The sequence below is a fragment of the Capra hircus genome, chromosome 15, assembly GCF_001704415.2.
Source record: "Capra hircus breed San Clemente chromosome 15, ASM170441v1, whole genome shotgun sequence".
Lineage (NCBI taxonomy): Eukaryota > Metazoa > Chordata > Mammalia > Artiodactyla > Bovidae > Capra > Capra hircus.
In genome coordinates this window covers 33542552-33558307 of record NC_030822.1, presented here as the reverse complement: position 1 = coordinate 33558307, position 15756 = coordinate 33542552, and the positions used below count along the sequence as shown (strand labels likewise).

Below are 15756 nucleotides of genomic sequence, written 5' to 3'. Positions count from 1 at the left end.
TCAGTGATTCAGGAAAAATATCCATGCCACACGCTTGCGAATTACCTTATTTTTCACACCATAGACAATAGGGTTGAGTGCAGGTGGCACAAGGAGGTAGATGGTAGACAGAAGAATGTGGGTAGAGGGCACAACATGTCCAAACCGATGGCTGAAGAAGGAGAAAAAGGCAAGAATATAAAACTCAAGGAAAACAAAAATGTGAGCTGTGCATGTGTTGAATGCTTTAAGCCGTGCCTCCTTTTGGTGTAGACGAAAAACAGCCTGGAAAATAAGGATATAGGAAATGAGGATGAAAATCATGTCAAATCCTAGAATTGTGAAACCTATGAAAAGACCACATGTTTTATTGACATGAGTGTCCTCTGCAGCCAGCTTGACCACAGCCATGTGCTCACAGTAAGAGTGGGCAATTACAATGGATTGGAAAAAGTGCAATCTTTTGAGTAAAATGGGTAAAATGCCAACGAGCACTGTTGCTCGGATTGCCACAGCCAGCACCATACTAACCAGAATGAAAGGTGTAAGGGTGGTTGTGTGCCTCAAAGGATCACAGATGGCAACATAGCGGTCAAAGGCCATTGCCAACAGGATTCCAGATTCCATGCCCTGCAAGGCATGGATGAAGAACAGCTGGGCTAAGCAAGCATCAAAGGCCATGGAATAAAAGCCAAACCAGAAGATAGCCAACATTTTCGGAGCAATGGCTACACAGAGTCCTATGTCAGTGGCTGCCAACACTGCCAAGAAGATGTACATGGGCTGGTGCAGACTGCGTTCTGTAGGGATAATGATCAGTAAAATGATGTTGCCCAGAAGAGCCACTAGGCACACAGCAAAGAAGGAAAACCCAATCCAAAATTGCACATGCTCCAGTCCAGGGATACCAATCAGTGTCACTGTTTTGGGGTCCATATATGACATGTTCATGGATTCCATGGATGTTAGTGATCTCTTTTCACTGCTGATTCTCATGCCTACAGAAGAGAATGAATGAGAAGTGAAACAGGACACTGACCTCACTATCATTAAGACATATTGGACATTAAAGAAATAAACTTAGTGCTTTAGATGACAATCAGGCCAGAATATTGAGAGGTTCTATGCAGGATGACAGGATGGCGGTAGAAAGCCATCCTACAAAACCTTTACTTGAGACAACAGGGAAAATTCTCAGGATTTCTAACCTACCATTTGTATAAGCAGGAACTATGACTCAGAACACTCTTTTTGCATTTTCCTTGACCTAGAGTCTGGGCTGTTTGCAAAACTGTCAGGCTTTCTTTCTTTATCTCTAGATACCAACCCAATTTTGCTATAGATGCAAATTCTCCCTAGGATTCTTAAAGATCCAGAAAGTACTATTGCTGTCGCCCATGATCATTAGTCCACAATCCTATTGGGAATCTTCACACTTAAGCAGTCTACTCTTGGTCCCAGAGAGCATGCTATTTATCCCCAAGTCATTGGCATTAGTTCTCAATTGTATATCGGTAGGAGTTAAGCTTTCTTACATTCACTTATTCCAATATCAAGATGCCGAACAAGTCACTATTTGGCAGGGCATTAAACATGCCCCTTAGAGGAGATTTGGAGAAGGTGATCTATTTTTAAAGGCTTCTGGGATTGTTGGTTCTATAAATTATCCTTCATTTATGTTTAAGGAGAACTGTTGCATGGAATAGGGAAGGTGAAATACAGAGGATATTTTTATAAGGAGGCTTTAGGAAATTAAAAAAAAAAGAATAGAGAGAAATATTTCAAGAAGGATAAAAGCTAAAAATAGGATAGAATTGAGTCAAAAGCAGAACTAAGCTAGTTTACATGTAACATATAGCTGGATGAATGATATTATGCTTTTCCTCCACAAGTTAAAGTTCAGGAGATAACTAGTTGTATATTCTGCTTTATGCAGTGGGGATCCTACTTTTCTTTTTAATAGCTTTACACTGTACTGTGACCCCAAATTACACTAGGACTCTCTACAGTATACTGTGGTTAATTAGCTTTGGCTTGGATTCTGAAGCACTTTTGAATATAATGACCAACTCTTCATATCTCCCTAGATTTATACTCTTTTCTGTATTTGACTTGCATTCCCTTTTATAAGAACCTAATCTCAAACATGAACCATGTTTGGGATCGTATGTACACCCGTGGTGGATTCATGTCAATGTATGGCAAAACCAATACAGTATTGTAAAGTGAAATAAAGTAAAAATAAAAATTTAAAAAATATAAATAAATAAACTAAAAAAAAGAACCTAATCTCAAATGTAAGAAATTTATTTTTATTTCCTATTAATGTCTGTTTCATTAATCATCCTGTAATATTTGGACCATTTCACATTTTACTACTGTCTGTCCGTGCCTAAAAACTTATTGAAACTACTCCCACAAAGAGGTTTCCTCTGATCTGGTCATATTCATATACCATGGGAAAGTAAGCCATTTATGAATAGAAGCGGAAGTCTATTTTTGTTTGTCTATGGAAAAGACTTCGATGCTGGGAGGGATTGGGGGCAGGAGGAGAAGGGGACGACTGAGGATGAGATGGCTGGATGGCATCACTGACTCGATGGACGCAAGTCTGAATGAACTCCGGGAGTTGGTGATGGACAGGGAGGCCTGGTGTGCTGCGATTCATGGGGTCGCAAAGAGTCGGACACGACTGAGCAACTGAACTGAACTGATGGTGTCAGTCTCTTGAAAAGATCATATAAGTAGCTGTTTCATAGTCACTTAAAGCACATGTACAACCCACTCCAGTGTTCTTGCCTGGAGAATCCCAGGGACAGGGGAGCCTGGTGGGCTGCCATCTATGGGGTTGCACAGAGTTGAACATGACTGAAGCGACTTAGCAGCAGCAGCAGCAGCAGCATAGAGGTATAAAAGGGATTTTTGGTGTAATAATTCTCATACGAATGAAAGAGGAATGATGGAGGTACACTGAGATCCCTTTGCTTGTGATCCTGCACCAATATGAATGCTATATACTGTACTGATATTAGTACTGTAGTCATAATAGTCATAAGATATGGATTAAAGCAATAAATGTTGTGACCAATAATTTTCTTTGATATTTATATGTGGTATTTGGAAGAATGTAGTGGGAAAAATGATGAAATGTGCGGAAGATGTTGCTAATGATTATGTATGAGTTGTGAGAAATTATAGAAGCTAAAAGAAAAGGAAATCTCAGAATCCAAATAAATCAGTGTCTCCTGAATTCAAAAATTGCCTGAATTGTAAAGGCAAAAATAATCACACCCACTTGATGACAATGCTTTTATCAGATTAGTTGTCTAATTATCAGTAATTGGATCACAAAGAGTCTGACACGATTGAGTGACTAAGCACAGCATAGCACAGTTAACACAGTTATACTCTGGCCACCTGATGCAAAGAGCCAACTCATTGGAAATGACCCTGATACTGGGAAAGACTGAAGGCAGGAGGAGAAACGGACGACAGAGGACGAGATGGTAGGATGGTATCATGGACTCAACGGACATGAGTTTGAGCAAACTCCAGGAGATGGTGAAGGACAGGGAAGCCTGGTGTGCTGCAGTCCATGGGGCCACAAAGAGTCGGACACAACCGAGTGACTGCAAAACAAGAAGTTAAAATTAAGTGCTTGAAAATATGCCAGATGACCTGGCTACTAATCCTAGATCCCACCTTCCCACACTTAACTGTAGAATCTTGCTGAAGATTTTATGGAATATGAGAGTTCACTGGTCTATAAAGGAGTAATAACTTCACTTACCTCAGTGCTAAATGAGATAATATATAGAATAGATTGGTGGTTGGCACAGTTCAGATATTATCTATAGTAGCTATGAAAAAACTGGTTATTTTACCAAGAAACAAGCTAATAATATTGAAGAAGCCAAACAAAACACACAACTGAAAACTCCTTGATTATAGAAATGGGGGAAAAAAAAAGAACTCACAAGAAGATGAAAATTCCAGAGCTTAAGAGCTTTCTTCATCTTCCTATGTATAAGATTGACCACAGCCAAAATATTAAGGTGATATCTTTAGTATCATATACTTAGGAAATGTCACATAATTTTTTAAAGTGTATTTGTAATAGTAACTCATTTACAAGCTTCGTGAATTAGTAGGAATAAAATGCTGTGAGCCCAATGCATCTAAATTGCATTAAAACCAATACAGTATATTAACACATATATATGGAAGAAAGATGATAATAACCCTGTATGCGAGACAGCAAAAGAGACAGATGTATAGAACAGTCTTTTGGACTCTGTGGGAGAGGGAGAGGGAGAGGGAGAGTGTGGGATGATTTGGGAGAATGGCATTGAAACATGTATAATATAATATATGAAACGAATCTCCAGTCCAGGTTTGATGCAGGATACAGGATGCTTGGGGCTGGTGCACTGGGATGACCCAGAGGGATGGGATGGGGAGGGAGGTGGGAGAGGGGTTCAGGATGGGGAACACATGTACACCCGTGGCGGATTCATGTTGATGTATGGCAAAACCAATACAATATTGTAAAGTAACTAGCCTCCAATTAAAATAAATAAATTTAAATTTAAAAAAATACAGTTGGGATGAGAAACAATAAGGGCTTGGGTTTGATGACCTTTAGCTTTTTGTTTGTTTGTTTGTTTTAATTGGAGGCTAATTACTTTACAATATTGTAGTGGTTTTTGCCATACATTCACCTGAGTCAGCCATTGATGTACATGTGTCCTCCATCCTGAACCCCCTCCCACCACCCTCCATCCCATCTCTCAGGGTCATCCCGGTGCACCATAGCTTTTAAATAATCTAGTCACACACAGGATCATCTAATTCTTACTTATTGAGAAAAAGAGGAAGAAAAGGTGCTAATAGATGATCTCCAATAGAAGCAAGAAACCAGAAAGGAGATTGGGATATCTTCTGCCCCGTCACAAAGAAGACTAATATTTTGTATAAATTGATAAGATACTAAGCCTTTTCAAGGCTTATAATTTTTCTATATTATCTTACTTTCCATATCCCTCAAACATATACCATATCTCCACAGACATAGATGGTCTGTTGCTCATAATTATTCTTTTTAGTTTTCAGGAAGCCGAAGAACATTAGAGTCAACAAGCCTCCAGGTGACTTGAATCCAGAATCATGGGAACCATTTTTCATACATAATAAATTACTTGAGGACTATAAATAACAAGATGAGACTAAATTATCTGCAAAATTATTTCAAATCTAAATTATATTAATCTAGCTCCCCAACTCTCTTTTTGTTGATGAAAAATTCAAAACACAGAGAACAGAAATGACATGGTAATGGACAAAAAAATTAATGACCAAGGCAGCATTTTAAAATGTTAGTCTATTTCCCTCTAGCTGAAGCAGTAGACTGAGCATGAGTGAGCACACTGCCCAGCAGGTCATTCCTGGGCTCTTTTCTGTCCCATTTACTCTAAGGGCTTAGAGTTCTAAAGGCTTAAAGTACTCTCTGGAATTACTGTTTTAGGTATACAGAGCTTTGGTATGTGCTGATAACCCTCTGAATCTCTTAGATATATCTTAAAAAAACATTAAAGTTATTCATTATTATAAAGGAGACTTGCTGAGTAGTCAGGTTTTTAAAATGTTTTATTCAAAGCTAACTATACTAACTGACTGTCGCAGAAGAGTTTGATAGTTGTTAAGAGGTAAGGATGGTTGGATGGCATTGCTAACTCAATGGACATGAGTTTGAGTAAGCTCCAGGACTGCAGTCCATGGTGTCACAAAGAGTCAGACACGACTGAGCAACTGAACTGAACTGAAGAGATAAGGATCTAAGAAGACTGTCAGTAATGGGTTTTCCCTCTCAGCGGTTGCAAATGTAGACTGTTTCCTGATCCGGAGCTTTAGTAGTTCACTCACTTACTTCAAAAATCATTAATTAACTAAGATTGCAATGTGAAGATGGCAAATTGCGTTTCTGTAGCAAGCATGCAGATTGTGGGGTTTTAAGTGACAGTGACCAAAATATGAGGATGTGCACCTAGGTAGTTTTCTTCTGAGTGAGGCTCAACTGTCTGCACTCACTTTCAATCCTCTCATGATGCCATCACATTTTTGTTTATTTACTTATTTATGTTTTTATTTTGGGTATTAAGTTGTCAGTAGTTTCCCAGCCTCAGAATTATTTATCCAGCTTCAGTACACAAACAAAATCAATTTGAATTATGAGGAGAAGAAAATGCTTTCATGCACTAATAGTTATCATCTTCATTACTTTTACTATCCTTTTTTATTCAGTGTCCTTAGGAATTTATTCTAAAGGCTGACATCTCTCCCTTCTTCCCATCTCATTATCTTACCTTCTTTTCTCTACTTTCTGATTGTTTTTCATTTTACTCCTTTATAATTGCTCGTCTTTCACTTCTTTCTTGTATCTTTCCTTCCTTTCTTCCCCTTTCTCTCTTCTTTTTCTCATTCTCCTTTTTTATGCCTATCACACTGTTTTCTCAGAGTAAGGTTTTTATCAGTTGTCCACTCTTTCTGGAATATTTGCCTCCTCACTTTCTCCTTTCTTCAATCTGCATTTATTAATTTGAGATTTTCCATTAAAAGAATATAATCTCCTTTAGGCAAAAAACATTTCAGAAATGTTATTCATTGTATATATTTATGTGTATATTTATTCATTTAATATTATATTATTCTACAAAGAATTTAAAACCATTCATATACATAGAATGGTAAAATATTCATTTTTAAAGCATAAAGCAAGAAAGACAAAGAGATTTTTCATTTTATAGCTGCATTATTGAACACTAGTATATATGTATAAATGTATGTACATATATGTATATTCTTTGTATGCTTCATATCAATGTGGTTTAATCTTTTTTGTCTCTATTAGAATTTTACTTTCAAACAAATACAAAATTCCTTCATGACCCAACAATTCTACTATATAGTGTTTACTAAAAAGTAACACATATAAGTCCACAGTAAGTCTTATATAGTAATTTTTGTAGTGGTCTTTTTCAGACTAACCCCAATGGCTGGAATGTCCATCAAAAGGATAATGATTTTGTTTCTCAATATGATGAACTTTTAATATATGTATACTACTATGTAATCATTACCTAATTTTTAGGTACTAAAAATTTTCAGTATCTCAGAGACTCCCTTAGGCCACATTCCAAATCATCATCCAAACCTCTCTTCACTTCAAGCAACTATTAATAATTATTGTTTTTATTACCACAGATTAGTTTTACCTTGTCTTAGATTTTATTTGAATTGTAAATTGTAAATTGAAGCTTACTGAGTGAAAAACATAATGAAGAAATTCAAGCAAAGGGATTCATAGCAAAAAAATAGTCTTGAAACAAAGGTCATACATACATTTCATGTCATTACAGTTCATTGTGGGCTTCCCTGGTGGCTCAGAGGTTAAAGCATCTGCCTCCAATGCGGGAGACCTGGGTTCGATTTATGGGTCGGGAAAATCCCCTGGAGAAGGAAATGGTAACCCACTCCAGTATTCTTGCCTGGAGAATCTCATGGACAGAGGAGCCTGGCAGGCTACAGTCCACAGGGTCACAAAGAGTCGGACACGACTGAGCGACTTCACTTCACTTCACTTCACAGTTCATTGTGATAGGGAATATTGTGGAAGATGGAGAAGTTAGTTTGTGTATATAGGCATATGTATAAAAATGCATATATTTGTATACACCTTCATATATATATGTACACTTGTACACACACACACACATATAGTCTTGCTTCTCTAGCTGTATTTCTCACAATATTCCTCATCTATTTTGAATGGTAAAGTATTTGATATGTGGATTTGAAGGAGAAAATATTTTAGGAAAGAATTAATTGCAGTTAAAATTGATTAACTAGAGTTGAAAGTGAAGTCATTTAAGTAAGAATTAATGTCAACGTTTTCTTGGATCAGTAGGATACACTGGAATCCTCTTCTTCTTTCTTCATGTCTCTGTTGGTATTTTGCCTTTTTACTACTTATGTCTGGCCTGTATAGTCCGTGTAATACTCTTTAAAACTTCTAAGTCACTACATAAATGTATACTTAGTTTGGCTATACCTGTCTCCTATGTATGGATTGATGTTCCTTTAAGCAGAAATCTTCTTTACCTGGTGCTTGGAGCTGTGATGAGTAAGGAGCCATCATGTTCAACTTTGCAGTATGAACACAAACAGTTGTTTCAAGCTGTGTTACACAACAGAGAGTTGTTTCAAGCTCTCTGTTGTCAGAACTGCAGTTCTGACACAATCTTTTAATAAAGCAGCCTCCCTGTATATATATGTGCATATATACAGAAACTTACTTGTCCTTTAAACACAGTCTTTTAAAAGACAGCAAGCCCTTTGTTGTGAGCCCTACACTTGAGGATCCCTAGGTACATCTTTTCTCTCTATGTGACTGGAAAATGGATGGTTCCAAAATTGGCAAATAAATAAATAAATAAATAAAAATCCTTCATTTCCAGGTTGGGAAGAATATATATTGAATTAAGTACTCAATAAATGCATATATATGTATGTTTGTGTGTGTGTGTGTGTGTGTGTGTTTGTGTGTGTGTGTGTGTGTTTGTGTGTATGTCTGAATACTTAACCTCAACTTTAGTCTATAGTGTAATGTAAACCACTTTTCTCTTTCTTTTTAAAGTTTGTGAAATGAGTCATTAAAAAGTTGGGCATTGAGGGAAATTATTAGTAAAATTCAGGGTAATATGGGATAGAGTTTTCCATTACAAAGCAGATAAGTGAGTTTAGTAGCTGTGATGGAGAGCCAATTGAAGAAAGATTAAGATGGCAAGAATAAAGTGCAGAATGTATGACTGATTACTCCTGATACTAGTGAATAGTTTAGTATTCTGGTTTATTAATTGTAACTATTAGAATTAATAAATTTAGTTGCACAACACAAAATCAGTATAAGAAATCATTTTGTTTTTGTACAAAATCAGTAAACAATGCTAAAAGGAAATTGAGAAAACAATTCTGTTCAGAATACCAACAGAAAGAATAAAATAGTTATGAACAAACATAAACAAAGAGGCAAAAAACTTGAACACTGAAAATTATAAAGCTATTGAGAAAAAAATGAAAGAAGATCCAGGTAATTGGAAAGACATTACATTCATGGATTACAAGAATTGGTATTGTTAAAATTTCCAAACTGTCTAAAGTGATCTACAGATTCAGTGTAAACCCTATTGAAAATTTAATGGCATTCAAACAGAAATAGAAAAAAAAATCGAAAATTCATATGGAATCACAAAAGATCTCAAATAGTCAAAGCAATATTGAGTAAGAACAAAGATGGAGGCATCTCACTTCCTGGTTTCAAAATATATTTCAAAGCTATAGTAATCAAATGGAGAAGGTAATGGCAACCCACTCCAGTACTCTTGCCTGGAAACCCCCGTGGATGGAGGAGCCTGGTAGGCTGCTGTCTATGGGGCTGCACAGAGTCGGACTCGACTGAAGCAACTTAGCAGCAGCAACAGCATAATAGTCAAAGCAGTATGGAACTGGCATAAAGTCAGAGAAAGCAGATCAATGTAACAGAGAACACAACCTAGAAATAAACCCATACATTCTACAAGGGTGCCAGAACACAGTGGAAAAGAGGATATTCTCTTCAATAAATGGTATTGGGCAAACACTATGTAGAATAGTAACAATAGAATTACAAAAGCAACTTCACGGCTACTGCTACAAATTACCCTGAAAATCTGCTACATATTTTCATTTGGAAATAAATTTTTAATTTCAACAGCAAAAAAAAAAAAAAACTGGACACCCACATGCAGAAGAATGAAATTAGAGCTCTATCTAGCACCATACAAAAAATGAACAAAAATGGATTAAAGACCTGAAACCATAAAACTCCTAGAAGAAAATGGAGGGAAAAGGCTTCTTCACATTTGTCTGGGCAATGATGTTTTAGACATGGCATCAAAAATTAGCCAGCAAAGCAAAAATAATCAAATGGGTTTGTGTGGAACTAAAAAGATTCTCTCCTGTTAAAGGAAACAATCAACAGAATAAACAATAATCTATGGAATGGGAGGAAATATTTGCAAGCCATGGAGTTGTTAGGGGTTAGGATCCAAAATATATGAGGAATTCATATATTTCATGTAGCTCAGTGCAGCAACAATAAAGTAACTCCATTAGAAATTAGGCAAGTGACCTGAAGAGATGTTTCTCAAAAAAGACATGAATGGCTAATATTTATATGCAAAAGGTGTTCCACATCACTAATCATAAGGGAAATGCAAATCAAAGTCGCAATAGATATCACCTATTATGAAGGTTAGAGTGAAAAAAAGACAACAGCAACAAATTCTGGACAGACTGTGAAGAAGCAGAAATCCCTGTACTCTGTTTGTGAGAATATAAATTAGTGCAATAATGATGGGACACAGTATGGAGTTTCCTCAAAAATTTAAACAAAGCAAAACACAGAAGTGCCATGTTATTCAGTAACTCCACTTTTAGGAATATATCCAAAGGAAATCGAATCACTCACTCGTTTCAAGTTGTAATTAAACTGTGTTAATCAAAGGAATAAACAATATATTATTTACCTTTTTCAGGATTTCAGGTCCTGTTAAGTGGCTGACATTAAATAATATCATATTTTTGAAAAATGGCTACACGTGTCACTAAAATCTGAGGAAATACAGAAATAAACTGCTAGCTCTCAAATTATATAGATTATCAATTGCTTCAAGTATACGAAATAGTCTTCCTTCTGGCATTAATTCCATAGGGACCCCTTTGTGACAAATGCAATTCTTGCTTATCCTCTGAGAATATTATGTTGAGGCTGCTGCATATGAAAGCTAGGTCTTTGAGTTTCTTGTTGGCTCTAAATCAGTTTCTTGTACAAGCGACTTAGGGTGGCTATGAAAGTAGAGAAGGGTGGAGAAAAGGGTGATCTTAGTATAACTTTATAAGACATGAGATTCCATAAAACACACCATCTTATCTTATGAATGACCTAAATTCAAAGAAGGAGAAATAGTCTTTGAGCAGAGGAAATATACACTTATTCTCAATGGATGAAATTTTGAAAGAACCAGATTTTAGGAGGCATAGATCTTTTCTAAGGATATCATAGAAGTAAGGATTCTCTCTCTTTTTAAAATTATTTTATGTTGCATAATTCATTCAAAAAATAAAACATGGGTAACAAGAAAATGAATACCTTGTGTCATCTGGACTCACAGGTTGGTATTTTCAAGCAGATGTCATCCTAGTGATCATATATATGCTTGTAGACAAAAGCACTTTGAAAAACTGATGTGTGTATCCATCAGTGTGTGTACTTTTCATCTTTTGCAGTGTTCTATTTTGTGTTTATGCATATAACATATATTAATAAGTGAAAGACACTGTTGTAAACATTGGATAATAAAATTCTCTGTAGGTTATACAATATATGTATTCATGTACTTATTGCCCATAGAATCTCATCTGTTGTGTACTCATTGAATCCAAATTACATAAAATTTTCAGTTCATTGTGTTATGATTGCTCTTCCTAATGGAACTTTGTGCTCTTATTCTTTTGATATCTATATCTGTATCTATACCTATGTCTGTGTTTTGTGTATATTTATATATACACACATGCCTATAGATGTGTGTATATATATGTATATATATATATATATCATGTATATATTTCAAATATATATATCAGTTCCCAAGACCAGAAGTAATATGTTCTTTAGATACCATTCTAGGTACCACTTAAGGAGACTTTCCTTTAGGCACAAAACTTAATTAGGTCTATTGCTGTTATTGCTGTAGAATTCATATCTCACTCGATAGTTGACTGCATTACAACTTGCTTCTTTATGGTATGCTTTATAAGGTAAATCATTCAAAAAGCCACATATGTACAGTTCAAGAGTTTTTCACTAGAATAAAGTTTTGGTAAATGTAGATGCCTAGAAAACAATTCTTCAGTTAGTGGTATTTGGACCACGTAGGTGCGTTTACATGATTTTGGTAAGCATATTAAGGGATAATTATTTGCTTCTTTATGAGTTCACATTATCTTCAAAAGAACTTGTTTGAGACATAAGAAAATCATATTTGTCCTCAAGAGCTGATGGCTGTACTACTCAGTGTAGCTGCCTTAATGGGAGATGGGGGAGAACAGATAGCTAGTAACCAAGGGTTTCGCTACAACAAAATAATTTGTAATGATATAAAGAGTCCTTCTTTTCCTTAACCTTCTTAGCCCCCACCTCCACACCCATCACCTTTATCTGAGGGAGATCCCAAAGTCTTCTTTGCCATGTAGGCTTAGCCCTCCACTAGAACTATGAGAATCATAAAGCAATATGATTTCTTCAATAACTGATCTTTCAGACATCACTAGGTCAGTTTACAGAGAGCTTCCCGGGTGGCTCAGTGCTAAAGAATCCACCTGCCAATGCAAGAGACACGGGATATGCAAGTTTGATCCCTGGGTTGAAGATCCCCTGGAGGAGGAAATGACAACCCACTCCAGTATTCTTGCCTGGAGAATCCCATGGACAGAGGAGCCTGGTGGGCTACAGTCCACGGGGTCGCAAAGAGTCAGACACAGCTGAGTGAGTGAGCATGAACACAGGCAGGTCAGTTTACCAATCAAGCATGAACAGCTCTGCTTGTGTTAGAATGCGGGTTTCTGGAGGAATAAATGAAGGAGCACAAAGGAGCCTATCTCTACAGTGAAATAGCCTGTTTGAAATATTGAGTATAGGAAAATATTGAATAGCATTAACCCTAATAGACATTCATCTATATTCATATATATATATATATTTCATGTATATATGTGTGCATATATATTTATAGGCTTCCCAGGTGGCTCTAGTAAAGAACCAGCCTGCCAATGCAGGAGACGTAAGAAACCTGAGTTTTATCTCTAGGGTTGGGAATATCCCCTGGAAGAGGGTGTGGCAACCCACCCCAGTATTCTTGCCTGGAGAATCCCGTGGACATTGTAGCCTGGCAGGCTGCAATTCATAGGGTGGCACAGAGTTGGACATGACTGAAGTGATTTAGCACACACATACACATATATGTATATATTCACATGTGTATGTATATGTATAGTCCTTGTTTATACTTTTTCCAAAGGACATATGATAATGTCTTTATTTAAAAGGTATACAGTAGAAAAAATAGGAAAAAACTGACATCATAATACACCATGGCTTCATATTAGACACATAGGCAGTGTGACAAATGAGATCCAGAGGCATGGGATATATTATTGTCATTTAAGAGCCAACCCAAGGGTGTCAAGATCATTCTCTCATTTGGAAATACTCCAACTGATATCACATTTTTACTGCATGCAGCCCTATGAATTTTTAGTTATCCAGATTTAATATGTAACTCCAGGAGCTTGATTGCCTGCATTTTAACTTTCTTTCTCTTAAATCAGGAGGTGGAGATTGTTTATTTCTACTACTTAAATCACCTAGACTGTGAGTTATGCAGTCTTCTAGTGAAACAAGAATTTTCAATAACTCCCCAAAAGTTTTAGAATGTCTCTACTTAATCAATTACAGCCATGGAAAGTCTTCTCACTTGAGAGAAATACTGACTGAGAGATTAAGGAGTCTTGCTCCAAAGAACATAGTTTCTGTTTATCACTGACATAAGAGCAGCTTGAAGAGGGAAGTCAAAACCCAAGATGGCTTTGGAAGATACTTCTGCATTCTGAGGAATAATATCTTGTATTATTCACCTTGGGGAATTTGAGCATGCTCTTCTTAGACTCCACTTTATCAAGTCATAAATCCATAGTTTAAATATTAACTGTGCACTTTTCACATTGTGATACTGCATTTGGAAAAGTGTGAATATGTTACCAATATAATTTTCAGGCAACTATCACAGGAAGAAGTAGAAAGGAAATAAATCCTATGGAGCTGGTGGTATGGAGAACTTATGAGTGACAGATGAAAATACACCAAGTCAGGTTATCTACAACAAAGTTGGAACCATATAATCATTGGAAAATTAAATATCTTTCATAAAGTTTTTACAGATGAAACTGAAGCAGATAATTTTAGAATATTCTCAACACAGTCATTTATAAAATTGATGTTTTGCTAAAATGGACAGTGGGGATGTGAAGATTAAGTCATTGATGTGGAAAAATTGCCTTCATCGCCTCCTGCTTTCTCCTTTGATTTTTAAGTTCCCACCACTGACACTCTCGTCTGTTTGCTCCTGCTTCATAGTAATATTTCTTGCTATTTCCATTCCAAGAATGTCTGATTTCCTAGATAGAGTGTGAGCTCCCAAGTTTAGATATCAGCTTACGTAACATTTTCATTACCATCATATTGTGATGTTTTTCTGGTAGAGTGTAATCTCCTTGAGAAGAATATCGGATGTGTGTTACTTTATTCCCAGTGCCTAGGACATGGTTTGTTATACAGTAACTGCTTAACAAATAGTTGTTGAATTAAGTAGATAGAGAAACTTTTTGTTGGAAATAAATGGATAAGATGACCTATATGCACCTATGATAATATGCAGTGACACATGAATGATCTTTATGTATTTGCAAACACAATATTTGGTATGATATTACACATTTTATTTCTCTGATCCTAGTGAATTAAAATTCATGTGGTTATGAATTTGAATTGTTTTAGAAACAGATCATTAAGGGTCTTCCTCAACTAAATCTCCCATGTTTTCAGCTCCTGGTTGTGGTCATCTTGGCATGGCAACTTTATCTTCAGAAGAACTGATAACAATCAAAGAAAAAACCATCATGCCTCCTCTCAACGCTTCTCATCCCTCTCCTGCCACCTTCTCGCTGATGGGCATCCCAGGACTGGAGCACCTGCATGCCTGGATTGGGATTCCCTTCTGCTCCATGTATGTGGTGGCAGTGGTGGGGAATGTGACCGTTCTCGCTGTGGTTAGGACAGAGTGAAGCCTCCACGAGCCCATGTTCCTCTTTCTGTGCATGCTCTCCGTCACTGACCTGGTCCTCTCCACGTCTACACTGCCTCGCATGCTCTGTCTCTTCTGGCTTGGAGCCCATGACATTGCCTTTGATGCCTGCCTGACCCAAATGTTCTTCATTCACAGCTTCACTACCATGGAATCAGGCTTTTTCCTGACCATGGCCATTGACCGTTATGTGGCCATTTGCCATCCACTGCGCCATACCACCATACTGACCAACACTCGCATCACTATAATGGGTATTATTGTGGTGATTCGGGGAGTTGCCTTCTTTTCTCCACACCCCATTCTGCTCAAACAGCTGCCTTACTGCAGAACACGAATCATTGCCCACACCTACTGTGAGTTTATGGCTGTGCTGAAGCTGGCGTGTGTGGACACAGGAGCCACCTCACGTTACAGCCTCAGTGTGGCTTCTATCATTGGCTCCTGTGATGCGATTCTTACTGCTGTATCCTATGTCTTCATCCTCCAGTCTGTATTCCACTTGCCATCTCGCGAAGCTGGCTTTAAGGCTTTGGGCACATGTGGATCCCATGTTTGTGTTATTCTTGTCTTTTACTCCACAACTGGCTTTTCCATTTTCACTCACCGCTTTGGGAAAAATATACCTGCACATATCCATATTTTTATTGCAAATATGTATCTTTTGGTGCCCCCTTTTCTCAACCCCATTGTGTATGGAGTAAGGACCAAGAAAATACGGGAGCATGTTGTTAAGGCACTAAGTATAAAAGTTGCTTGA

The 15756-nt window shown here is 37.0% G+C and overlaps 1 protein-coding gene and 1 pseudogene across 1 annotated transcript; one reads left to right on the top strand and one right to left on the bottom strand.

Annotated features, from left to right (window-relative positions):
* LOC102178092 (olfactory receptor 52A1-like) lies at positions 1 to 939 on the bottom strand. The gene has a single exon (XM_018058969.1). The coding sequence runs from the start codon at positions 937 to 939 to the stop codon at positions 1 to 3; it is 939 nt and encodes a 312-aa protein (XP_017914458.1).
* On the top strand, positions 14812 to 15756 carry LOC102188696 (annotated as a pseudogene).

Bases quoted from the DNA above. Each gene is read 5' to 3' on its own strand.
- LOC102178092 (XM_018058969.1), bottom strand. From the start codon at position 939: ATGGAATCCATGAACATGTCATATATGGACCCCAAAACAGTGACACTG.